The 27,639-nt window shown below is 43.6% G+C and overlaps 1 protein-coding gene and 1 non-coding gene across 5 annotated transcripts in view; one reads left to right on the top strand and one right to left on the bottom strand.

The window, feature by feature from the left end:
* The window catches only part of LOC127586356 (serine/threonine-protein phosphatase 2A 55 kDa regulatory subunit B gamma isoform), a 232,718-nt gene that overhangs the window by 131,368 nt on the left and 73,711 nt on the right, over positions 1-27,639 (bottom strand). The window contains exons 1-2 of one of the 4 annotated variants that reach the window (XM_052044270.1): positions 23,760-23,956; positions 23,390-23,497 (exon numbers count right to left, since the gene is read on the bottom strand). The exons of 1 other annotated variant lie outside the window; for it this stretch is intronic. In XM_052044270.1, the coding sequence (XP_051900230.1) occupies positions 23,390-23,459 (70 nt within the window). In that variant the 5' untranslated portion in view covers positions 23,460-23,497; positions 23,760-23,956. Of the gene's footprint in view, positions 1-23,389; positions 23,957-27,639 lie in introns of those variants that run through there. 2 more of the 4 variants (XM_052044280.1, XM_052044260.1) reach the window with 2 other exon arrangements.
* Positions 26,486-26,587, top strand: LOC127567581 (U6 spliceosomal RNA). Its single transcript, XR_007955920.1, has one exon. It is a non-coding gene; the product is annotated as a U6 spliceosomal RNA (small nuclear RNA).

Genomic DNA, 27,639 nt, shown 5'->3' with positions numbered 1-27,639 from the left:
AAGATATAGGACAAGAAATTAACTTATGCAACTACAAAACTTTCTGGGCACCTTTTGGAAAAGTTGTCCTTTCCTTGTTTATTCTTGCTAGGGGCCCTGCCCCCACACAGTGCAATACTCCATAATCAACCATATGTAATATACAAAATTCATCTGCAACTTCACTGATCTGAGAAGCAACATAATAGCCAGCTATTAATAACACGATTTCCCCCGAACCTATTAAAAGGAGTTAAATTGCTTTCTTTACCCTCGATAAGATTTGTATCCTCCTGCAACCTCAATCATAACCCCATATGCACTTTGCCTGCTTCACCTCAAGATCAGGGTCATAGTCACACTCAGCTTCTTAACCACAGGATCATTCCAGGCTGCTGCTGCTGACCTCTGCCATGTCTCTCAGTTGGCTTCTCACTGCTGCACGAGGCAAGTTGCTTCAACTCCATATTCAAGGAGAGATTTCAGCTTTCCCTCCAGTGCACAGAAACAGGCAATGTGGGCGAGGGCCTTTGCCTGTATTGCAAGCTTTCCCAAAGGGCATTCATTCATACACTGCAGTCATGTTCCACAGAGATCTCACTGGCAACTTCCTGAAATAACAAAACTGCAAATGCTGGAATCTGAAAGAGAAAATGAGCCAGTCAAGCCACATGTGTGGAAAGTGAAATCAGGTAACTTTTCAGGTCAAAGGCCCTTCAACATAACTGGTTTCTCTTTCCATACATACTGCTTTACTGGCTCAATTCTTCCCACATTTGTTTTTATTCCAACAAGGAGAACCTGGTTGTGAACCTGCATGCACTTATATAGCCCTCATAGACAAAGACATCATCCTTTGTGTACTGTTCTTGATCAGCATATCCAGTTGTCTCAGACCTCTAGGAAAACACTCCCACCTCTCACATCACTTCAGCATCCATCGATTAGGTAGCAACTTTCTCCTGTAGCTAGAAGAGTATTGCTTTATTGCGGTATGCACCTTTAAAAGCTGCCTGAGAAAATAAGACTGCTGTGAGAAGTTTGTAATAAGTCAATAGGGAATGCTATGCCAGAAGTGAATGTCACCTTCAGTTACACAAGGGAAACCCATCTGCCTGTGAACCTCATATCTAAAAATCTCAATTTTCACAGGGCAGCGATGGGGTGATCCACAACACTAATTTAACACGAAAAACAATGCAGAGCAAATTTTAAGGCTATGTTGTTTACTGCAGTTATCTTCAAAAATATTTTATTTGCTGATTGCTAAGCAATCTGTTCCTTAAGCTGATGGTTATTTTAAATTTAACCTCTATGCATATTTTTTACCCACTATTTCTCAGCCATCTTCATTTAGCAGCTACAATGTTTGAACGACTATCATATTCTTTCACCCTTTGAAGTTTTCTGATGTCCTTGCATATATACTTGTGGAGGCTGCTTTTAAAATGAGGCATCCATTGTTTGTAGTAATCCACCATATCCAGTATGGCTTTTGTAATGGCCTTTATTCACAACAATTCTGACCTACTTTTGGTTCTTCTGAAATACAGATTTTGATGAGTTTGATTACTGAACTTACAAGCTGTGTAAAGGGCTTGGCTTCCCTATGATAAACTCTCTTCAAAAGACAAATCTTTTCAAAGTTTCAGATTCATCCTGTTCTTCCAATAGATTGTGGGCTCCCAGTGCTCTTTCAACTCACCTACACTTGCTGCTTCTGCTCAGTAACCTCCACTTGCAATTCAACTTTTTCCATTCTCAATGATGTGTACTTTCAAATTCATTAACTTCTGCCTTAAATGCCAATTGCCTCAATGATTGAATCGATGCATCTCAAATTTCCTTCATGGCTTTATCTTCTACATTGGGAATAGTTCCTTGCATTCTTCAAAGGGGAACTTTCTCTATGTAACAAGGTTGTGGAAGACAATAGGTAATATTAGCAATTTTGTTTCTATACAGAGGAACATTTAACTTGAAGTTTGAGAAGCAAAGTGTGAAAAAACATTTCCCAATTCTAACTACAGAGCAGAAAGTATTGCTGGTGTTCCACTGATTTAAAAAACTATGATGGTTTTCATTAGTTAGGAAAATAATGAATAATTCAGCAGGGGAAAGCTCAAAGTCATCATCCCACAGGGCAACGCTTCTATGATTTAGTGCGTTTCATTGAGATAACATGCAAATTCTATGTACTTTAATCTTTTGATCTCGTATGACATTTCACGTTCTGAACCCAGAAATAATTAACATTTAGCCATTGGTAAATTTTGATTCCTTACTCAGTGTTAAGGAATTCTCAAAGTAATGGTATATTCAACAGACCTCCCAAATTAGATGTTAATGCCATGATAGTGTGGCATACAAGAGGAGCAAAACATAAAAAGAACAAACAACATAATAACTTTAAGTATTTCCAAAGATTAATTTAGTTCAGGTTGTTCCTAAATGTAGTATGCAAATCTATAAATACTAAACAAGCATTCTTTTGGTGGGGTGCAACAAGGAACACAACATTAAAAAAAATGCATCTTTTAAGAGCAGTTGAATTTAAGTAACAAGTCTTGAATCCAGTCAAGTTTGACTACGTGCTCTTGCGGTAACAAAGAAAGATGTAGTGAAAAAGGTATTTAGATCAAAGAGCAAAAAAAAACTGCTGAAGCAACTCAGCAGGTCAAGCAGCATCTGTGAAGTCAAAGGATGCAGGGTCCTGACCCGAAATGTCAACCATCCCTCTGCCTCTACAAATGCTGCCGAACTTGCTGAGTTCTTCCTGATTGCTCAGCAGTTTTTTGCTCCAGATTACAGCATCTGCAGTCTGGTGTCTCCATTTGAATTAAAAGATACAAGGACCAGTTAAGGTATTCAATTCCATTGTCATCACCAAGTACACTTCTATACTAACCATATCCAAGAGTCATAAATCTGCGCTTGCAAATAGTTCATTCATCTTGATAAAGCACTCATAACGTGCATGTTTGGATAGTCATTACTTGCAAATACATTTAAACAGCTGACAACTGAAAATAGTGAATTGAAACCTTCAATATCCTGAAGCGCACACAAAGCAATATATAGAAATTATTTGATCCAATATACTCAAAATATAATTTTTCCACTAGTATATGATTTCGCAAAAGAATATTGAGATTGTGGTTCTCAATACGCAAGTAAAAGTCAGCAAAACTGATTCAAGTAATGTTTGACTCGGGCATCATTTCAATCAGCATAATCAGTTTTCCAAGGAAATGAAATTTTAAAGCATGTATTTTGAAGTTTTAGACCATGTAGATATAGATTTCTGTTAATGAGAAAAGAATGTACTGTAACATCTAATAAATTAATTGGAATTTAGATTAACCAGACTGGAGCAAGTGCCTTTAAATACCTTATCAATGTAACCGTTAAACCAAACCTTATTTTTGCTATATCCCTGATACTACCACATAATGTCATTAAATATCAAAAATACATTATTTATCATCTTCATATTGAACTTAACAGGATGTGGCAGCTACAGTACCATGCAAAAAGTAGAAGGAAAACATTAGATCTATTTGGCTGACCTGAGATACAGAAGATGAAGCCCTTTTCCAGAGCATTTTACTAAATCTTTTATGACGGCTTGGGGGGGGGGGGGGGGGGGGGTGGGAGGTGGGAGAGAGAAGCGGAAGTAATCATTTTACTTCCATAAATAAATGCCTGTGCTGTACATTCATATGATAAACATTTGAACAATCATTGGCTGATGAAGAGAATGAAAATCTTACATTTGTGGTGACTCACCGTCTAGTCGGGCGAACCGGCTCGGCAGTCGGGTCGCGCGGTGTCGGAGCGACGAGGCCCAAGATGGCGGCGGGCCTCGTCTTTCCGAGCGACGGGGAGAACCCGCGCGCGGGAAAGTCCTGATGACGTAGGACTTACGTCATTGCCGGTTTTTTGGGCGGGAGTTTTTCTCCCTTAAAGGGCCCGCACAAGGCGGGAAAATAAACCAGTTCTGTTTGGCAATCCTCCGAGTAGAGTCTTGTTTTATTCCGCGGTAGCAACCGCTACATTGGTGACCCCGACGGTCCAAACGGCTTTTGGACCCGCGAAATGGACGACAGCGCAGCAGCCAACGCAGTGGCCCTCAAGCTGCCCACCTTTTGGACACTTCGGCCCAGCGTCTGGTTTGACCAGGCCGAAGCGCAATTCCACCTTCGGCAGATCACCTCCGACTCCACGAAGTACTACCATGTGGTTAGCTCTCTGGACCAGGAGACAGCCGCCCAGGTTGGAGACTTCATCCAGTCGCCTCCGGAGGAAGATAAGTACCCGGCTTTCAAAGATCTTTTGATCCGGACCTTCGGCCTCTCCCGTCGTGAGCGTGCCGCCCGCCTGCTTCATCTGGATGGCCTGGGGGACAGATCCCCATCCGCCCTAATGAATGAGATGCTGGCATTGGCCGAGGGACACAAGCCATGACTGATGTTCGAACAGGCCTTCCTCGAACAGCTCCCCGATGACATCCACTTGTTGTTAGCTGACGCCGACTTCAGCAACCCCCGTGAGGTGGCCGCCCGGGCAGATGTCCTGTGGAGGGCCAAGCGCGAGAGCGGTTCGTCCGTCAGTCAAATCACCAGGCCGCGAGCCCAACGCCTGCCTCGCCCGGCCCCAGCAACCGAGCAGCCACGCCCCAGGAACGCAGACGACGACACGGGTGACCAGCTGTGCTTCTACCATCAGAGGTGGGGTGCGGAGGCCCGTCGATGCCGCCCACCCTGCAAGTCAGGGAAACGCCAGGGCCAGCCGCCGCTGATGGCTACGGCGGCTGGCCGCCGACAGAACCTCCTCTTCGTTCAGGACAAGAAATCTGGACGGCATTTCCTCGTTGATACTGGAGCGGAGGTCAGTATTTTGCCCCCGACAGGCCGCGACACTCGTGACAGGCCACCAGGTCCTCTACTCAATGCCGCCAACGGTACAACGATACGGTCTTTCGGCACCCGTACGCTTCAATTACACTTTGGCGGCAACCGTTTTACCTGGAACTTTACCCTTGCCACCGTCGCCCGACCACTCCTAGGCGCCGATTTCCTTCAGGCCCACAACCTGTTAGTCGACCTGCGAAGGAAGCGGTTAGTCCACTCTAGCACTCTCCGGACCTATCCCCTGGGAGAAATCAGCCCACCAGCCCCGCGCCTGGACTCCATTACCCTTTCTGGCGACGATTTCGCCAAGCTCCTAGCCGAATTCCCATCGATTTTGGCACCTTCGTTTACAAATTCTCGGCCCACACATGGGGTACGACACCACATCATTACCACAGGGCCACCCCTTCATGCCCGAGCACGACGATTACCTCCAGACAAGCTCCGCCTGGCAAAGGAAGAGTTCCGTCACATGGAGGAGCTGGGGATTGTTCGCAGGTCAGACAGCCCCTGGGCCTCCCCCCTGCACATGGTCCCCAAAGCCACCGGAGGGTGGAGGCCCTGCGGCGACTACCGCAGGCTGAATGACGCCACCACCCCGGACCGCTATCCCATCCCTCACATCCAGGACTTCGCAGCGAACTTACACGGGGCCCGCATCTTTTCCAAAGTGGACCTCGTTAGGGGATACCACCAAATCCCGGTCCATCCGGATGACGTCCCCAAAACTGCGATTATCACCCCATTCGGCCTGTTCGAATTCCTTCGGATGCCGTTCGGCCTTAAGAACGCCGCGCAGACCTTCCAGCGGCTGATGGACGCGGTAGGCCGAGACCTGGACTTCGTGTTCATTTACTTGGACGACATACTGATCGCCAGCCGTAACCGCCAGGAACACCTTTCCCACCTCCGCCAGCTGTATTCCCGCCTCCGCGATTTCGGCCTCACGATTAACCCGTCCAAGTGCCAATTCGGACTTGACTCTATCGATTTCCTCGGCCACAAAATCACCAGCGACGGGGCAACACCCCTACCCGCCAAGGTGGATGCTATCCGCCATTTTGCCCGCCCCGACACAGTCAAAGGCCTACAGGAATTCCTTGGGATGGTCAACTTTTACCATCGTTTCATCCCTGCAGCAGCCCGTATTATGCGCCCTCTGTTCTCACTGCTGGCTGGTAAGGGCAAGGACATCACCTGGACTGACGAGGCTGCGGCTGCTTTCGTTAAGGCCAAAGACGCCCTGGCAGACGCCACGATGCTGGTACACCCTAGGACTGACGTCCCGACTGCCCTCACGGTAGACGCGTCCAACACCGCGGTGGGTGGGGTACTGGAACAGCTACTCGAAGGCCGCTGGCAACCCTTGGCATTTTTCAGCAAACACCTTAGACCGCCGAACTGAAGTAAGCAGCGCTTTTGATTGGGAACTTCTAGCGCTGTATCTGGCGGTCCGGCATTTCCGATACTTTCTAGAAGGCAGGCCTTTCACCGCTTTCACTGATCATAAGCCTCTGTCCTTTGCCTTCTCCAAAGTCTCCGATCCCTGGTCAGCTCGTCAGCAGAGACATTTATCCTACATTTCCGAGTTCACAACTGACATCCAACGTGTCTCCGGAAAGGATAATGTCGTTGCTGATGCACCTTCCAGACCAACCATCCACAACCTATCCTTGGGTGTCGACTACACGGCCCTGGCTGACGCACAGCAAGCCGACGACGAAATGCCCAGCTACAGAACCGCAATCTCGGGTCTGCAGCTCCGAGATTTCTTGGTTGGTCCAGGTCAGCGGACCCTACTTTGCGACGTTGCGACTGGTCAGCCCCGCCCTATTGTCCCTGCAGCCTGGCGGAGACGCGTTTTTGACTCGGTACGTGGGTTGGCGCACCCGTCCATCAGATCTACTGTCCGACTGGTCGCCAGCAAGTTTGTCTGGCATGGCCTGCGCAAACAGGTCAGTGAGTGGGCCAGGACTTGTCTGCACTGCCAGACGTCAAAAATCCAGCAACACACCAAGGTCCCACCACAGCAGTTCGAGCCTACCCGTAGGAGGTTCGACCACATACACGTCGACCTCGTGGGCCCTCTGCCGGTTTCAAGAGGAGCCCGGTACCTCCTTACCATCGTGGACCGGTTCACGAGGTGGCCTGAGGCAACCCCCCTGACTGACATCACAACTGATTCCTGCGCCCGAGCGCTGCTCACAACTTGGGTCTCACGTTTTGGCGTTCCGGCCCACATCACTTCAGACGGAGGCACCCAATTCACTTCCAGTCTCTGGGCTGCATTAGCGAACCTGCTAGGGACGCAGCTGCACACCACCACGGCCTACCATCCTCAATCAAACGGGTTGGTGGAACGTTTTCACCGCCATCTAAAATCGGCCTTGATGGCCCGCCTGAAGGGTCCTAACTGGGTTGACGACCTGCCTTGGGTCCTGCTCGGCATACGCACTGCCCCCAAAGACGACCTCCGCACTTCGTCAGCTGAGCTTGTATACGGGGCGCCACTAGTTGTCCCCGGGGATTTCATACCTGCCCTTCAGGACCAAGGGGAACAACCCCCAGCAGTTCTACAAAGACTGCGCGAGAAGCTCGGTGCCTTGGCCCCGATTCCCACCTCATGGCACGGTCAAGCCCCGTCCTGCCAGCCCAAGGAACTACGGGACTGTAAGTTTGTTTTCGTTCGCAGGGGCACACCTCGGGCGCCATTGCAACGACCATATGAGGGACCGTTCCGAGTCATACGGAATAACGGATCCACTTTTATTTTGGACATTGGAGGCAGGGAACAGGTTTTCACGGCGGACCGCCTCAAACCGGCCCATTTGGATCTGCAACAGCCTGTCGAGGTGGCCACGCCACGACGCAGAGGCCGCCCCCCTAAGCGGCAGCTGGCACAGCCCACGGACCTTGGGGACTGTCTCGCCGGTTCTGGGGGGGGGGGGGTTGTGTGGCGACTCACCGTCTAGTCGGGCGAACCGGCTCGGCAGTCGGGTCGCGCGGTGTCGGAGCGACGAGGCCCAAGATGGCGGCGGGCCTAGTCTTTCCGAGCGACGGGGAGAACCCGCGCGCGGGAAAGTCCTGATGACGTAGGACTTACGTCATTGCCGGTTTTTTGGGCGGGAGTTTTTCTCCCTTAAAGGGCCCGCACAAGGCGGGAAAATAAACCAGTTCTGTTTGGCAATCCTCCGAGTAGAGTCTTGTTTTATTCCGCGGTAGCAACCGCTACACATTTCACAAATAAATAGATTTCTATAAGCTTCTGAGGATTCACTCATAGTTTTAACAAATACACACCAGTCACACTTTTACATAGTGTAGCGGTTCATGTAACATTATTACAGCACCTGTGACCCAGATTCAATTCTGGCCACTGTCTATAAGGAATTTATACATTCTCCCAGTGTCTGTGTGGGTTTCCTCCCACATTCCAAAGACATACGGGTTAGGAAGTTGTGGGCATGCTATGTTGGTGCTGGAAGCGTGGCGACACTTGCAGGCTGCCCCCCAGAACACTATGCAAAGATGCATTTCACTGTGTTTCGATGTACATGTGACTAAGATATCATATGAAATTCATTGAGCAGCAGCTTATTAATTCATAGAACATGCTCAAGGTCCATAGAACAGTTGGAAAAACATTACAAGTACAAATGACAAGGGATTCTGCCATTATCACTACTTAGCAATTTGTCAGTTATCCTCACTTAAATTGGTTGCTGCTTCTTATTAACCAATCCACAAATTAAATAAATTAAGTACTGCTACATTTTGTGTTTACTAAAAGATACCTCAATAGGTTGAGCAATGTTAATTTCTTTCCCAACACTTTTGGGATTCATTCACTTTTTTCCCCACTTGCACAATTGTATAACCAGGGAGACAAAAAAAAGGGCCTCTAGTTGTGAGCAGGCTTTCACAAAAGGTTGGTTCACACTTTCTGATGAGAGGGACTTCATATATAAACAGTGGAGAAGCTGGGGTTATTCTTGCAACAGTCAAGTTTGGGGGGGGGGGGGGGGGTGCCAAATCAAGGAGTCATACAATGCAGAAGCAAGTTCTTTGCCAGAGCATGTCCATACCAACCATCAATTATCCATCAAGCAATAATACTTTGGTTTAATCTTGTGACCCATTTCACTTTGGAAGAGCAGGAACAATGAATAATGCAGAAGGATAAAGCATTAAAAATAGAATTTTTGCCCTTTCTGCTCATTTTCAGCACAAAACCAATGACAGTGTGGCCAGATTCTGCTCTAACTGCATCTACAAGTTTGCAGATGATACCACCATGGTGACTGTATCACAAATAACGATGAGTCAGAGTACAGGAAGGAGATCGAGAGCTTAGTGCCATGGTGTCATGACAACAACCTTTCCCTCAGTGTCAGCAAACCAGAAGAGCTGGTCGTTGACTTCAGGAAGAGGGACAGTGCACACACTCCTGTATGCATCAGTGCTGAGGTCAAGAGGGTTGAGAGCTTCAAGTTCCTAGGAGTGAACATCACCACCTGTCCTAATCCAACCACATAGATGCCACAGTCAAGAAAGCTCACCAGCGCCTCTACTCCCTCAGGAGGCTGAAGAAATTTGGCATGTCCGTTAACTGGGAATTCAACCATCATGGAGGACAAGAGAGGCACAGCTGCATTAGCTAAATGGCATACACAGAAAACTGGTTCAAGCTTATCTCAATTCTAAAGCAGTATTTCAGCAAATTCAACAAAACAAAAACTAGTCAACTGTTCTGAGCAATTTTTGAAGATTTTGGTGGCATCAACATTGCCTAGTCTTTTTTAAAAAAAAAGAGCAAGTGCTTGAAAATTAAATGTTGTAGAAATTCTCACATGCATAAAAACACTAGCCAAAACAGTACTGCACACCAGGTTCATGGGAGGATTTTCTTGCCTATACACGAGTACATTCACACATGGATTCTGTGCCTTTGTCACGGTAACTCACGATAAACTGCAAACTATTTAAAACCTGCCTTGCACAAGCATGCTTTCATTACAGTACGAGTTCACGATGGTAATCCTCAACAGAAACCAGTTTTAAACAAGTAGGATAATTTGGGGATGGGTGATTGGCAAAATTCACCAACAAGAGTCCACTTGTTTGACAAACTAACATTGTGGCACCAGAGGTCAGGATCTTGGAGAAGATTCCATGATTTCCAGTGGCAGACTCACTGACAGCTAAACTAAGATCTCGTCCTTTGAAGGGCCCTTCCTCCTATTCCTCCCACTAATGCCTGCTCTTGCAATTCAGACACACATGGATTCCTCCATGCAATTACACACTTAATTATTGCTGCAGAAGAGTCAAATGTGCACTGCTTACCAGTTAACATCATTGCTGCCTGTCCAAGAGACTCCACCTAAAAGGAGGCCATGCAGCCCGAGTATTATGCCATAGTTAGTGTGTGATCAATTTTACACCTCTAATCTATTGCTCAGCACATGTGCTGCACATTAGGTACAGGAAGTCAACTGTCAAGCTAAGAGGAGCTTGTCCGAGCAGAAGGTCTCACAATTTAATCATCTTTTTGTCAAAATGCAACAGAATTTGATTATCTGCCACTGGAATATCTACCATGTTTTCATGATACTTTTCACTATTACTTAGAGTTCTGTCAAAACTTGTGTTCGACTAACATGGCAGTAAAGTTGGCAGGAAAATAGAACGGGAGAGGTTGGCCTGTCAATATCAGATCTGGTAATGTAACAGTGAAAAGAGAACGAGGACCATAGACTTCACTTGATTAACATGTACATTAAGAAACATCATGGAATCCTTGAAAGACTGAAAACCATTTTAATGAAGTCTATAAAATATAAATTGTGCAAGTTTCACCCAATTAAGCATGAATTTTCAGTTGGCAATACAGGTTTCACACAGAAAAGTGCATTTATCCACAATTTTGCTTGTGAACGTGCCTCATACGCCCAATCCCACTATTTTACTGACATTTCACATGTGGAAAGATGTCAAAAGCCTTAATGAAATCATAAGCGCACACAGAATATTTGTGTCAACCAGATGTTTCACTTCGTCAAAAAATCCCAATTGGGTTATTGGATAAAATGTTCCTCTCAAAAGGGAGTGATAGGAATTTGAAAACAGAAAAAATATTCATCCTCATGAACCAGTTCCACCACTCAATTCACATGGGGTTCAACAGTGTAGATGCAGGGTTGTTGATTCCCCTGGCTGTAGTGTTTAAATCGAGCAGTCATTGTCAGAATAAGGAGTCAACCACATAGGACTGAGCTGAAATGGAAATTTTTTCCCACTTAGAGAAAAGTCTCTACCAAAGAGGATCCCAATCCACTGTGTGCAAAAGCAGAATGCAGTCACAGGGAATAGTGCTGAGGGAAAGGCAAGGGGATTTGTGCTCCCGGCTAAAAATTGGGAGGAATGAAATGGAAAGTGAGGGGAGGAGAAGAATAATGCCAAATTAACCAGGGGGAGCAAGGAGTAAAAGGCCAAGGATAGAGGAGATGAAACATTCAAAAAGTAATAAAAAGTCCTATTTATGCTTTAAAAGAGCACCAGTGAACACAGTTTGGACTCTCTTCAATAGCTAGAGTTTTATCCTCAATATTGGTTTTAATAGGAATAAAGGCAGCTTAAAGTAGGATCGTTTTACTACCTAGGCTATTAATGTAAGCAACCACCAAGTGAAAATAGAACACACTAATCAGGCAGGGAACATTTGCATTATGTCACCAGAACAGACAATTGTTCAGTGGCAGCAATGCATCATTATTGGTAATCTCATTCTTATCTGCCAATTGCCATTCTCTTATACATAACATCTGATATTATACTTCCCTGCTTATTTCTAAAAAAACACTTCAAAAGGGAATAAGAAAATTGACTCATTCCTCTAACTTGCAAGTTACTTTGAAAAAAAATGCAATGATTATGAAATGCACAAATAAATTTTGCCTCAAGAAGCTACCCACAAATATAGAAGGGTACAGCCCTTCAGCCCACGATGTCTATGCTGACCATGTCAAATTAAATTAATCCCATCTGGTCTATATCCCTCCATTCCCTGCCTGTTCATGTGTCTGTATAAAATGCCTCTTGACCATTGCATCTGCTTCCACCACCTCCCCTGGCAGGGCATTCCAGAGTGCATTAAAGTTTAATCTTCTTTAAACTTTTCCCTTCTCACCATAAAACCTATGCCCTCTGGTATTTTACATTCCCATCCTGGGAGAAGGACACCAACAGCCTTCCCTAACTATGCCTCTCGATTTGATATATTTTGATCAGATTGTCCCCTCAGCCTCTGACACTTCAGCGGAAACAATCCAAGTATGTCCAACTTTTCCTGATAGCTATTACATTCCAATCCAGGCAACATTCTGGTGAAACTCTTCTGCACCCTCTCCAAAGTCTCCATCCTATAGTGTGGCAACCAGAATGACACACAATACTCCAGATGCAGCCTAACCCAAGTGTCATACAGCTGCAACACAACTTCCTGACTTTTATAACCAATGCCCCACTGATGAAAGCAAGAATGCTGTATGCCTTCTTTATCACCTTACCCACTTGTGTGTTGCCACTTTCAGGGAGCTCTGGACTTGCACTCCAAGATCCCTCTGTATATCAATGCTCCCAAGAGTCCCGTCATGTACTGTAGACTTTCCTCTTACATTGGACCTCCCAATATTTTCAAAAACCTACATTTTCCAGCCCACTCATTTATATACATCAGAAGCAGAGATCCTAGCACTGATCCCTGTGGAACAGTGCTGGTCATAGACCTCCAGTCAGAATAACACCCCTCCACCACTACCCTCCGTCTTCTATTACCAAGCCAATTTTGAATTCAATGTACCATGGATCCCATGCACCTTATTCTTCTGCACCAGTCTACCATGAGACACCCTGTTCAATTCTCTAGCAAAGTGTATGTAGACAAAAAAAACAAGTGCCCTACTCTCATTAATCATCTTTGTCACCTCCTCAAAAAACTCCAATCAGGTCCATAAGATGTGACCTTCCCTATACACAAAGTCATACAACCGAACAAATAATCAGATTCTTAAACATATAACCACCAAGGGAACAGCAGTTGGCTTTAATAAAGCACCTGGAGGATAAAGTTATAGATAGAACATAATCTCAGAAATAGGAGCAGGAGGCAGCCATCTGGCCCTTGAATTTGCTCCACTATTCATCAAGATCATGGCTGATCTTCTACCCCAGCACCATTATCCTGAATTATCCCTATAATCCATGGATTCCATCAATTTCAAGCAATCTATTGATCTGTTTTGATTAAACAATGACTAAGCCTCAATTTTCTGGAAGTAGGGAATCCCAAAGATTCACCACAATTTGGAGCACTGTCAAGTTCTAGTCACTGCATTACAGGAAGGATGTGGGAGGCTTTGGAGAGGGTGCGGAGGAAGTTCACTAGGATGTTGCCTGGATTAGAGAGTATAAGCTGTAAGGAGAGGTTGGACAAACTTGGACTGTTTTCTCTGGAGTTTGAGGCTGAGGGGCAACCTGATCTGATAGCAGATTACAAAGTTATGAGGAGATGTAGATAGGGTAGATAGCTTTTTTTTTCTAAAAACCGACCCCCCACAGGGTGGGGATGTCAAACACTGGTGGGCATGGATTTAAAAGGCAAGACAGAAGGTTTAAAGGAGATTTACATGGTAAGTTTTTCTTTTAAACAGAGTGGCAGGTGCCTGGAATGCATTGCTAGGGGAAGTGGTGGAAGCAGATACAATAGCAATGCTTAAGAGGCATTTAGACAGGCACATGAACAGACAGGGAATTGAGGGATATGGACCATGTGCAGTTTAAATTGGCATCATGGTTAGAACAGACATCATGGGCCAAGTGGCCTGTTCCTGTGCTGTACCGTTTTATGTTCCATGTTGTCTGCACGAGGGGTTCTCATCTCAGCCCCAAAAAGCTGACGCTTTATTCAGAGACTAACAATCCCCCCGTTCCCGCCCCCACCTCAGTTCCAGGCTCCAACTAAGGAGAAACATCCAGTCTATCTAGTGCGTAAGAACTCTAATTTTCTTGGCTCTCCACTCCTTCGAACACAGGTGTGATCTAGTCAATCGCTCCTCACAAAACAAACCCATCAACCCTTTAAGAGTGAATCTTCAATGCCCTCCATCCTTTCATAGGCAAGGAGGCCAAAGCTGTACACAACATTCCAGATATAGTCACACCAAGCCCTATTCAACTGCAGTAAGATTTCAAATCCTCTCAAGGCCAAAATATTCCTCTTCCAAATTGCTTGCCACACCTGCATGGTGGCTTTTAGTGGCTCATGCATTAGATCACTCAGATCCCTTTGAACACCAGCACTGCCCAATTTCTCACCACGGCTTTTCTGTTTTGTGCACTGAAGTGGATGATCTCACATTTTTCCCCCCCACATTGTATTCCCTCTGCCAAGTTCTCATTCACTCAGAACTTATCAATCCACCCTTGAAGCCTGTTTACATCCTCCTCCCTATTCACAATCCCACCTAGTTTTACATGATCAGCAAATTTGGAAATATGACACTTTGCCCCCTTAGCTAAATAGTTGATATGGATGATTAACAGCGAGGGCCTATGTAGCGATCCTGACAACACCCCAGTAATCAACCTGCCAACAAGAGAAGCATCAGTTTATTCCCATTCTTTGCTTTCAGTCCAATAACAAACTCATTCCATGTCAATATATTACCCCAAATACATGCTCTCATGTTTCTAATCAACATTGTATGCAGGACCTCATTATTCCTCTACACTAGTTACTTTTGTAACCTCCAGTAATTTTTATACGTCTCAATGTCTTGCGCCGTACTGCTGCCGCAAAACAAATCTCACAACATGTGTCAGTGATAATAAACCTAATTCTCATTCTGAAAGCCTTCCAAAAATCCAAATAGACCACCTCCCCCTTATCTATTCTGCAAGTCACATCCTCAACAACTTCCACCAGATTCGTCAAACGTGGTTTTCCTTACATAAATCAATGCCAACTCTGTTCAATCCTATTATCCTTTTCAAGGTGTCCTGTTATTACATCCATCATTATGGAGTTATAGGAAGTGATAGTGACTGCAGCTTCAAGTTCTGATTCAGCCCAATGCTCAGTAATACAGGAATGGATGAGTGAGCGATTTATTATCAAACTTAATAAAATTTGTTTAACTTGAATTTATCATTCAGCAAGGAATTCAATGGACCATTAGCTTACAATGCACATAGGTAGATCCTGGAAGCTGTCTTGTGCATTGCCTTTATAACCTGGAAGTATACCAGCAATCCTACACAAACCTTATGCCTGTATCAAAGTACTTATAGTTCTGCCAACATCATGCAACAACATTAGTATCAGGTTTGTTCATGCACAACATGTGGTTTGGCAGCAGGAAGAGTTCTTGTGTAAACTAATGGTGGTGCAATACACCTTGCTGTTAAGACAGGTCACTGAAGCACCTCAAAAATGTTTTAAATTGACTGTGACACTTCAGCTTAATCTGTCTGTTGCATATAGGGTTCAAGCAACCTGCGAAAACCATGAGTTTAGAAACACATTTCCTTAATCCTCATCAATTCTGAAATAATTCCATAATCATCAATGCCAAAAGATGTACAATTGCACATTGTTACACAAAATAGACATTATGGCAATAAAATCAAAATTCTGGAAACAGTCATCAGATCAGGTAGCATCTGCGGAAAGAGAATCAGGATTTAATGTTTCAGTTTGAAGACAAACAGAAAAGGGAGAGAATAAAAAGCTAGTTTTAAGTTGCAGAGGTGGGGAGACAGAAATTAGATGGGACGGAGTCTCTCTCTGATGGGGCGAGACCAGGGTTGCTGTGCAGTAAGCTCACTCAGTCAATGGGAGCAGTTGGACAAGAATGAAAGCTATGAGATGGGGGTAGTTCGGGTGAGAATATGGACAAAGGAAAATGAAAAAGTTGTGAAATGCAGGACTGGGGGGGGGGGGGGGGGGGAAAAACATGCATGGTAGTGGTGGTTAGCATAACACTATTACAGCCCCAGCAACCCAGGTTCAATTCCGGCCACTGTTTGTAAGGAGTTCGTACGTTTTCCCCGTGTCTGCATGGGTTTCCTCTGGGTGCCTGGTTTCCTCCCACATTCCAAGAGATGTACGGGTTAAAGTGTTGTGGGCATGCTATGTTAGCGCTAGAAGCATGGCAACACTCGCGGGCTGCCCCCAGAACACTATGCAAAAGATGCATTTCACTGTTTCGATGTACATGTGACCAATAAGTACATCTTATCTCCTTCTCATCTTATGCCCAGCAGATCAGACTGTGCTAACAGAGAGACTGAGGCAATATCACAAATGGATGACTTTTGGCAGAAATAGATGGTGACCGAGTTACCAGAAGTTGTAGTGTTTGATAACGTCCCAATGTCTGCAACATGCCCAGGCAGAGAATGAGGTGCTGATCTTCAAGCTTCCACCGGGCATTGTTACAGCAATGCTGGAGACCAGAGATAAATAGGTTAGAGTGGGAGCGGGACACAGAATTAAAGAGCAGAAAGCAACAAAAAGCTCAGATTCATCCCGACTGGAGGAACAAAAGGTGCTTCACAAGGTGGTCACCCAATCTGCCCACACAGCCCACTTCCACTTCCTGCCCAAGATCCACAAGTACAACTCTCCAGGCAGGTCTATCGGTTCAGCTTGCTCTTGTTCCACTGAACTAATTTCTTCCTGCCTTAACTCCATTTTTTCTCCCCTGGTTAGAGCCTTACCACCCACATCCATCACTCCTGATACCCTCCTCCACTTCAACAGTTTCTAATTCCTTGGTCCAAACCAGCTCACCTTTACCATGGTTGTATAATCTCTCTACACTTTCATCCTTGAACAGAGGCATAACCATTTCCCCTTGACCAACACACCCATTCACTTGACTAACCTCATCCTTGCATTAAAAAAAAACTTCTCCTTCAAGTCCACCTACTGTCTCCAGATCAAAAGATGTAGCTCTGAACTCACACGAGCCCAAACCTTATCTGCCTTTTTGTGGGATAAATGGAACAGTCTGTTTCAATAACGCTCGCCCCTCAGCTCTTTTTCTAGCACATCGATGACAGTATTAGTGCTGCTTCCTGCACTCATACTGAACTCAAGTCTCATTAGTTTTCATGCTGCTCTCACCTTCACACATACCCTCTTTCCTTCTCTTTCTGGATCACTTCATCCCAGAAATGCCCATTAAAAGCCCACAAACTGCCACAGCTACCCTGATTATACTTCCTCCCACCCTGCCTCTAAGGACCCCTTTCCATTCTCCCAGCTCCTCCATTCTCAATTGCACTTGCTCCATGCGACTCTCTGCACAGGTGTCTCTGAAATGCTTCCCTTCTTCCTGAAGAGCATCTTCCCTGTTGCCATTGTTGCCAGAGCCCTTGACTACATCTCATTTCCCCACATCTCTTGCTCTCAACCTTCCCTCTCCTCCAGGATAAAGAATAAAGTTCCCCTGGACTTCACCACCCACCTCACCAGCCTTTGTATTTAATAAATCATCCTTTGCAATTTCTACCATCTTCAACAAGATTTCAGCACCAGGTACATATTCCCCTCCTCTCCCCCATCAGCATTTTGAAGGGACCATTCCCTTTAAGTTTCCCACGCTTCGCTCCTCGATCCCACCAGGCAAGCCCCTTCTCATAGCACTTACCCATGTTGTACAAGAGGTGCCACACCTGCAGTTCTACATTTTGCCTTCCCACCAGAGACCCTAATGCTCTTTCTAAAAAAAGTAGCAATTCACTTGCACCTCTTCCAATCCAGTGCACTGCATTCAACATTCACAATGTGGGCTCCTCTGCAGTCGAGGATCCAAATGCAGATTGGGTGATCACCTTGCAGAGCACCTGCATTCAGTCTGCACAAGCAGCTCTTGTACCCTGTTACCTCCCACTTTATTTACAAGCCCCTTTCCGAGTGGTCTGTGGCCTCCTGCACTATTATGACGAGGACCAATGTACACTTGAGGAACACCTCACCTTCTGTCTGGGGACGTTGCAGCCTTCCAAACTCAATATCGAATTTGGTCAGAGTCACACAGCACTGAAACAATCCCTCAGCCCACAAAGTCCACATCAATTATCTACACTAATCTCATGGTACCAGTTTGTACCATTCTATTGCCTTAGTAAATCAAGTGCTTGTCCAGGTACTTCTACAATATTGAAACTCAAGCACAGCCACCACCCTCCCAGGCAGGGCACAACCAACCTCTGGATGAAAATAGTCCTCCTCTGATCCTCTAAGCTTTTTACCCTTTGCCTGTAACATGCCCTGTTTTAGGCACATCTGTTATGGGGGAAAGTTTTTATCTGTCCTATCTATGCCATTCATTATTCTATATACCACTATCAGCCCCTCACTCCCTAGGCTCCTCTATTCCAAGGAAAATAAACCTCACCTTTGTAATCTCTTCTCTTAACTAAAATGCTCCATCCCAGAGAACATTCTGGTGAATCTCCTCAGCACCTCTCCAGTACAATCACATCCTTGCTACAGTGTGTCGACCAGAAGTGGACACAGTAGTCCAGCTGTGGCCTAACCAGTGTTTTATAAAGTTGTGTCATGAACTTCCTGCTCTTATACTCCATGCCCCAGCTGATTAAGGCAAGTATCCTGTATGCTTTCTTCATCTACCCATGATGCTACCTTCAGGGATTCTAGGATATGCATGCAAAGCTCCCTGTTCTTCACTAACCCCTGGGCCCTACCATTCATTGTCTATGCCCCATTCCTTTAGTCCTCCCAAAGGACATCACTTCAGTTATCAGGATTAAATTCTACCTGACACTGCTCTGCAAAGCCCAGCAGCAAATCAATGTTGTCCTATAGGCAAAGATTACCCTTATTATCGACACTGCCACAAATTTGCATCATCTGCAAACACCCAATGCATATTGATTTGATGTACACAATTTCAACCTGCTCAGAGCAACTTCTTGACCCTTTTCATTTGAACTTGAATGCAGATGACCTTAATGAAAGTGCCTCACTTTCAACCACACATGCTACACCACAGGATTAATATACATGATAGCACAGCGAGATGATACATGACACTGCTCAACTTGGCCTATCTCAAGTCATCTTTTCACACAAAACATTGGAAACACCAGAAATCCAAAACAAAACATTAAATACTAGAACTACTCAGCATGACAGGAAGAGAAAATTAACATTTCGGTTAACATTTTGTCAGAACTGGAACACTTTTCAGGTAAACAAGTTAATAAAAGAGTCACTTTGGCCAAAGTCAAGCTCAGCAACTTGAGATCATAACCACTGCTCACATTTTATCCGAAGATGCAGGTAATGATTCAACTGTCCATTGAAACCTCCTGCATTTCACACTAACACAGACATTGCCTTTTATTTCCTCTCACTTTCCTTGCCCTGTGCACTTGTTTTTAACTTATTTACTATAACCCAGGAGGTAGCCATACAGTCCATCCCACCTGTATAATTTCCGCTCTCCCAATTCCCCTGCAGCCTTACTTGTTCTCCAATATGCCCCCTTTACCACTTACCTACACTCAGGGATAATGCAGAGTTGGTGAGGGAAGCAACACATTTCTGGGATGCAAGAGAAAACCACAGCATCTGTCATAACTCCACACAGGCATCCAAGATGGGATCAAACTCATCTCACTGAGGCAGCAGCACAAACTGCTGTGCCACTGTGCTTGCAATCTATAGCACGTTTCATTCCTCAAAATGCATCACCTCATACTCGTTGGGATTAAAATTCATCCGTGAACACTCTGCCCAATTTTCCGTCCGATTTACATCTCGCTAGATCCTTAGACCACCTTCCTCACTATCCACAACCACCAGCTTTCATGATATCTGCAAACTTACTGATCTATACTGACCACTGCCAGAGACCACTTCACCAGTGCTATGCTATTTGCACATCAAGCGACCATAGAGGCTTTTCCCCCACAACCATCTCATTTGGAGCTTTCGATATACAAACAGAACAATTTACTGCTGGATCAGACATCAGATGTTTATTACTAATGCCAGTTTCACTGCCTGTTTTCCTCCAAACCACTACTGTATTGAACCCTACAGGGATCTGGGCACATGTCCGCAAAGAATCCAGGAAACCAAGCCATGAGCTGAGAGATTAAGATGACAGCAATATGGGCTACAAGCTGTCTGTGGAAATCAATGAAAGCAAAATCCACAACTAGTGTCATCACAATGCCAACTCAATGCTCGATCTCTCCTCATCAACATAGCCACACCACCAACTTTTTCCTTCTTTGGTCAAAGGACACCGAGTCAACTGGATTACTTCAACTACTGCAGTGAACAGTCAATTAACAGCTCAAACGAGATACTGAGGCTTTTTACACAGCATCGAGAAACAAGTTCTCACTAAAAAGTTTAAGTTAACATACTGTATACTGCACTATTGCTCCATGGGTTGTCCTTTTTACTTGAGTGCTTTTCATTGGAAAGAAATAATGTCACAGTCCTACAGAGAGCACTGTTGCTCACATCAGCAAGTTTGCTTTAATTGTAGTCAGAATCAACGACTGAGAATACTCTTGTTTCTGAGTTTGCATACTAGCCTGTGATTAGCTACAAAAGTGCAATTTCCACAAATAAGAGTCGAGAAAGCCATTATACCTTTTCAAATGATGTAATACGTGGCCTATTGAGCAAATGTAAATCAATGAGATAGTCTTTACACAAACTGATTAGCTGAAATTGCAGGACATTCTCCACCCTTAAATTCATTTGTAATGTTTTGCAGTAATCACTTGCATAGAAAAAGCAACTGATGCTGAAGTATTTGAGGAGAGTGTTAAATCCAATGTCTATATCAAATTAATAATTCAGCAAAGCTGGTCAACAATGTGACACGGTCTACAATGGTTTGTGCACTGCTGGAATTCATTATGGAGACTAATCCCAAGACATCCATTATTATCAGATGAATACACTCCATTTACAGCATCTCAGGCTGTAATTTCAGATTAGTCCTATCCGAATCCTGAAACCAATAACTAATGTTGAATTGGAAACATACCATTAGTGCAGTCAATGCCATTCATCACCTAAAATTGCAATTTGCAGAGAGTCATTACCAAGTATGGCAATACACCTCATCTCAAGAACTGCACTACTGGCCTATGATTATAAAATACAAGCAATAAAGCAGAAAATCATTTCAAGATACACTCAGTACAATGCTTATTTATTTGAAGGGCACTACTGGATACGCTGCTGAAAAGGAAATACGTGGAACCATGTACTTTGGGACAAATAGTACAATGTATTCTCATTCTCAAGACTGCTTTCCATTTCAGATACTGAATATTTAACATTACTTTCCTGAAAGAATAAATAACAGCAGAAAGCTTCCAAAAACATACCACAGCAAAAAGCAACACCACCAAAAGCAGCTATAAAATTCTACTAAGAAATTTCAAGTAACTCCATCGCTAGTGAGCAGTTGAGGATCCCATCTACTGCAACTGCCCCAAAACTAAGAGTGCAAAACACTTCAACAACAGCTAAAACATTCCTTTTCACGTTATATGAAGCAAAGCACCCCAAATGCTGCTCAAATTCACATCCATATTGTCCTGCGAGACAATGTCACACAGCAATTCAAGCAAGTAAATACAAATGAAACTCTACATTCCTGTTCTACATTAGTAAGGCTAGAGGGTTTTTCTCTCTAGGATCTCAGTGGGAAAATGTAGTCTATTCCTTCCCAAATAAAACACTTTTTCCCCCAAAACAAAGTTACTCAAACAGAAGTGGTCACATGTTAAAGGAAAATTTAAACAGATGTTATACTTTTTTCACTCAAATGTCAAAGGTCCCCTTGCTACACGGATACCATACACTTCCGGCCCTACATTCCATGTCCTTTTGACACGAGTGGCCACTCCTTCAGTTGCCTCTTGTAGCCTCTGAAATTTTGTTGCCAAACATGTGCCACATATTGTCTACTCTAGGATTCTTCCTACCATCTACTTCAGCTTTTGATCCTTTTATTTGAAATAATGCTTCTATATATTGAAAAACACTTGTGGATTTTTATGTTAAAGGTACGAGCAAAATGTTGTGCATTACTGTAGTTTCCCCAATTAAAAATATTTCTCGACTGGACCTAACATTCAGACATTTGGATTGCAACAAAACGTATTGTCTCATCTCTGGATAATTTTACATTAACTAAAATATTTGACAATGAAGGTAAAAAGCAGGATTTTAGAGTCTTCCCCTCTCCAACTGCAATGCAATGGGATGCAAGTTGGAACACATTGGTAAAGGATACTATCTAAGCCTAGAAGCATTGGAACTCAGTGCCCAATAAGGACCTGTATTTACAGAAATAGTGGAGTCAAATTAATGAACTTTCTCAACTGTGCACAACTCATGATTGTACTGCTTCCCTCACTATCAACTCCCAGTTTAAAACACTTTGATATTGATGAAGAGGTCTTTATTAAATCCATTTATCCACTATTTCCTGCACACCCACTCAGCTTCCGATCGAAACAAGCAGGTGCAGGTCATTTTTTCCCCTCATACTGGCCACAAGGAGGTGTGCAAGAGCAACCAAGGGCTCCAAACTCCCCTGCTTGCAAAGCAGCACCTGGCCTGCACGTTTCATCTTATCAGAGCACAACAGAGATGAGACACTCAGTGTGTGAAAGCACGTCCAATCATCAATGAGACAAATGAGTACTGCCACACCATACTTTTGGACAACTTCACAGATAAAGATACATTCAACAGATTTTCAATGAATCAGAGGGGAAAAAAATGACCACAGATCACCTGAAGATTTTTGCAAGACAACAATTTTAGAATTCGACATTTCACATCATTTTGTGGCACATATCCCAAGAAACACAAAAGTCACATGGTGAAATATTACTGGCGTCTTTTATTACAGCTTTTATTCAAATCTCCAAGTGAGAAACCAGACCAAAATGAATAGTGGGTTTAATTAAAATGTGGAAGTAGGGGAGCCTTCAAGTGGGCCAAATCCCTGCAGTCAGACATTTATCAGATTCATGACTGAGAACTAGCAAATGCACATTTACAAATGTGGATTCTAAAGGAACAGGTCCTTTTGTTTCTTTTAAAATGCAGGTCAGAGGGGGCAACATCTATATTTTTTTTTATTAAAAACTTAACCAAAGCAGGACTAAGCTATGTTTCTGTACACACTGTTCAGGTTTTATAACAAAACAATTAACATTTGTGAGGCTTCACACTCGTGAACGTACTTGAAGCAGAACTGCTGACTCATTACTTCATTTCTGATCTGATAAGGTATTCAACACATGACTTCAATGATTGTGCTGCTATTCTGCAAGATTACAGTCTGCTCTTTAGGAAATGCATTCTAAATTATTAGCCGATGTTAAAACACTAGAATTAAAATAGAAAGCAATACCTTCTGTCACATAGTTATGGTCTCGGAGAAAGCTGTTGTTGATTTTTCGTGCATCAATGTCCTCACCCATTGACAGCAGGATTATTCAGCATGCCGATCCGCAGTGGACTAAAAGAAGGAGAGGTCGTCACAACAGCAGCATCCATACTCCCACTGCCTAGCAGAGGTGGAGGAGGAAGGCAAAGGGTGCAGGGCACAGCATAATGTGGTTTAGTGATGCAGCACAGCTTTACAAAAAGGGAGTAGAAAAAAAAGATAGAGCGAAAAGGGAAGGAGAGAAATGGGAAGAGAAAAATAGCTGCCAAAGTGACAGTGTCAAAAAAAAATCAAGCAAAAGGTGGTCTATTGTAGAGGGGGCGTTTCACAGTACCGTATCACTTCTGCAGTGAAAAGAGCCAATCAATCTTTCAGTCAGGAACTCCTCAAACAAAATCCTGTGCAGAATCTGCTCGAGTGCTGCTGCAGAATCTTAAAACAATTGCTGAGGAAGTGGCAGGTTTGAGCAGCACTTGGAATAAGTGCTCTGCTGCATTAGCTGCCTGAGACTCAGTAAAACAGGGGGGACCGTGTGGCAGCTGCTGCTGCTATCGTATGTGCATGCTGCATCAGGGTAAGCTCCTCCCAAACATGCTGTCAGCATCCAACCACGTTAGTCCGCATTTCTGGGAGATGAAATATGGCAATGCAGGTGATTAAAGGAAGACATTACACTATGATTTGGTGGCCGAGCAAAAATACTCTGTGCTGGTGGTTGCAACTAAGTCACATGTTAGCTACTACTGGAAAACTAACAAGAGGGAGAGAGAGGGAGGGAGGGAGGGAGGAGAGGAGGAGAAAACTGGTCTGAGAAAAAGGAAGAGGAAGGAGCAACAGGAGAAGGTAGTGCAGCACAACAAGTTCAACATTTTGCTTCAGTTATTAGCCAGAGTGCAAACAACGCTAACAACAGTGAAATCATCAACACTGGAGTTTTGTCTGTAGACCCTGCTTAAAGCAATTTGCCATGTCCTTGCTTCTTTCTAAAACAGCAAAATAAATGTGTCTTACCTACTTGGTATCACATTTTAGTATGTTATTGCAGGTTAATGCGAAAACTGGTTTAAAAAGTTTATAAAAATATTATCAAGCAACAAAGCAAGATTGTTACCAGAAGCATTTCTCCGTAATTACAGGGGAGCTCCACTCCTAGTATTAGCATGATTATAGTTGCAGCAGGTAGAATTACTCCAAATATTTAAAAAAAACAAAATAATTAAGGCTTTAAAGTGAAACTCTGGTTTTACAAAACAATGAAAAGTGTAGTCAGTCAATCAAAGCAATGTGTTATTTTTTAGTTATGATGTAGGTCCAGCACCTTATTCTCAAATTCATGTCACAAAGCCAAGTTGCAATTTTAAATACATCTTTTTATAAATAAAAGTATCACACCTATGGTGCCTCTATACCATTTAGACCACAGAAGCTCACAAATGTAAAGAATACCGACCACTGTAAAAGTGGTAGATTCATGTGCAATCATGTATGGGCCAGGGATGTTATGCAGGAGTGCATCAGGTACACAACAGTGGTATTCTCAAATAAATGGCAGTGTGATCATGGTCATTGTGTGTAAGCCAATATATAATCTCAAGTCAAAAATTCTTGATCGAATCTCAAATCTGATTACAGACTCATTTAGGTAACTGGAATGAAAACTAGATCAAAGTAAACAAGTATTTGTGTTTTTAAAGAACAAGCCTGGAATATACTGTACATTGCAAGGTGATTGAAAAATGCTTCTGCATTATTCCTAAAGGAGAAACATGCTAAGCTATTAAGACAGTAAACGGGAATAAGACATAGTATTTCTTGGAGGTAGCATAGGCAAAGTGGGCAAAACGGACTCTGAAGAAGTTGTTTGATTCTATGAACTGATTTCAATTTAGAAAACTAACCAATTTTTTCCCCCAGAGAGAGACAGCAACCATTTTGGAAAATGGGGAAAAAATTTCCAAAAAAGCTGGAAATTTAGTGGAAAATAAATCATTTTCTGACAATTTAAAAAGGGGGTCTTGGACATTTAAGATTAACAGATCTCTCGGCCTTCAGGAGAAATCCAGCTCACTCCAGAAAGGCCTGTTCTCTACAGGCTTGCATACAGATATATGGCCTGCATTACAAACTTACGTTCAGTTGGCTGTAGCCTGATATCCAAAAGGTGACAGGCAAGCTCAATACCAAGATTCCCTAAATATATAATCAGTGATAGACTAACGCACTTACGCTGATCGATAAATTGGTAAAGAATTTGTAGTTAGTTTTCGGTGCACCCATTTCCTCCCACCTTTCCTGAAATCATGGACTCTTTCCTAGGCTTCGTCACCACTCATTTCTCACAACCTCAAGTAAAATAACTGCAGTTATAATTATCTCTCCCACCAGCAATTATGATTTCATAGACATTATTCAATGATAGAAGGCCATCCCATACAGCGATTTCTTATGATTGAGCTTTGACCAGGTGCACTTTCACCATTTTTGATTGCAAGGGGGAAAATTCAGTGTTGTCACTTGAGACCTACCAACACTCCAGATACTACATGATGATCAGGAACAGCAGCTTTGGATAATACCCTCCTCCTAAACCAAGGGAGACAGAGACCAAAAGATAGCACTCCTCCAGCTCATTGCGATCAGCCGAAGACTTCCATTATGCAGACATTCAGTGTACAAACTTACTGAGCCAAGGACTTCTGATAAATGTTTAGCCATATTATTTTCAACAGCTGAATGAACTCAATTCCAAACCAGGTGCTGGGGAGAACACTTAACTGGTGGCATGGTAAAGGTGAGTAATCAGTTTCCAAACCAATCACTCATTCTCACACATCATGGGATCATGCTAGACTGGGTTTTGTCAAGTGGGCCCCACCGCCCACATCCACTACTTGGATTCCTCCATGTCTTCCACTTGCCTGGTAGAATCCACATAGCCAAACCTGCCGGCCAGTGAAATCTGCCGGGTTCCAGACTTCGGCATTTGGATACAAATATACCACAGGTCAAACATACTTCCCTTTACCAGAGTAAATTCTGGTAATTTGCAGCAGAACTGTGGCAACTTCAGCAGCACATACTAAAATTAAAGTGATACAGAGAAGATTAGCACGGCCCCTGTGCAAGGATGACACATAAATTTGTGAAGCAATTCATATTTTTCTCTCTTTGGAGCAAAGGAGGGTGAGAGGTGACTTGAGTTTTACAAGAGGCATAGATTGAGTGGACAGTCAGAGACTTTTCCCCCAGGAGAAAATGGCTAACACAAGGGGACATAATTTTAAAATTAACTGGAGGAAGGTATGGCAGGGGGAAGGGATATCAGAGGCAAGGTATTACACACACACACACAAACACACACACAGTGGTGGGTGCATGGAAACCAATGCCAGCAGAGGTTGTGGGGGCAGATACATTTAGGGACATTTAAGAGACTCTTAGATAGACACATGAAATGATAGAGAAATGGATGGATATGTGGGAGGGAAGGTTAGATTAGATAGATCTTAGATCAGGATAAAATGTCGGCACAACATCATGGGCCAAAGGGCCTGTACTGTGCTGTTATGTTCACCAAATGGGACTAGCTTTGATGGGGCACCTTGGTCAACATGGACCAGTTGACCAAAGAGCCTGTTGCCATGCTGCATAATGCTATGACTTCATAACAAGATTCAGCAAATAAAAAGGCCTTTTAAACCATCATACTTAAGGCATTAACCTCTGTATGGTTCAGCTGCTTTCCTGCTTCCTCTCTTTTCAAAGATCTTTCTACCAAATACCTTAAAAATGAATTACGTAATGTATTGATCCTGCTTTAATTGCAGAAAATTTCCTTGCTGATCACATTAAATGTGTGCACCCTTAATAGCCTAATTATTCAAGCTTCACAATACTTCATGATCTAGAAAGCTTTGTGAACAGATTTCATAGTTAAGTGCATACCATGAACAAAGTTACAAAAAAATCCCATGTAGCAAAAAAAACTGAGGAATTTGCAGCTGACGAACACAAAGCAAATTAGAGCCATTTTAAAATATGCCAACTGTGAAAATATGAACCATTACAAAGCTCAGGTGACTTGGTTGCTCATGAGATGTCCAATGCCCTTTCTAAATTAAACTCCTTCCAATGTAACTGCATCATTCATAGAGTTCTTTGTTGGCGATGAATGGGCCCATTTACACTGGATTCAAAACAAAAACAAAATCCAC

This window comes from Pristis pectinata, chromosome 2, assembly GCF_009764475.1.
Source record: "Pristis pectinata isolate sPriPec2 chromosome 2, sPriPec2.1.pri, whole genome shotgun sequence".
NCBI lineage: Eukaryota > Metazoa > Chordata > Chondrichthyes > Rhinopristiformes > Pristidae > Pristis > Pristis pectinata.
Note: the sequence above shows the minus strand (reverse complement) of the source record. Positions and strands in the feature narration are given on the sequence as shown.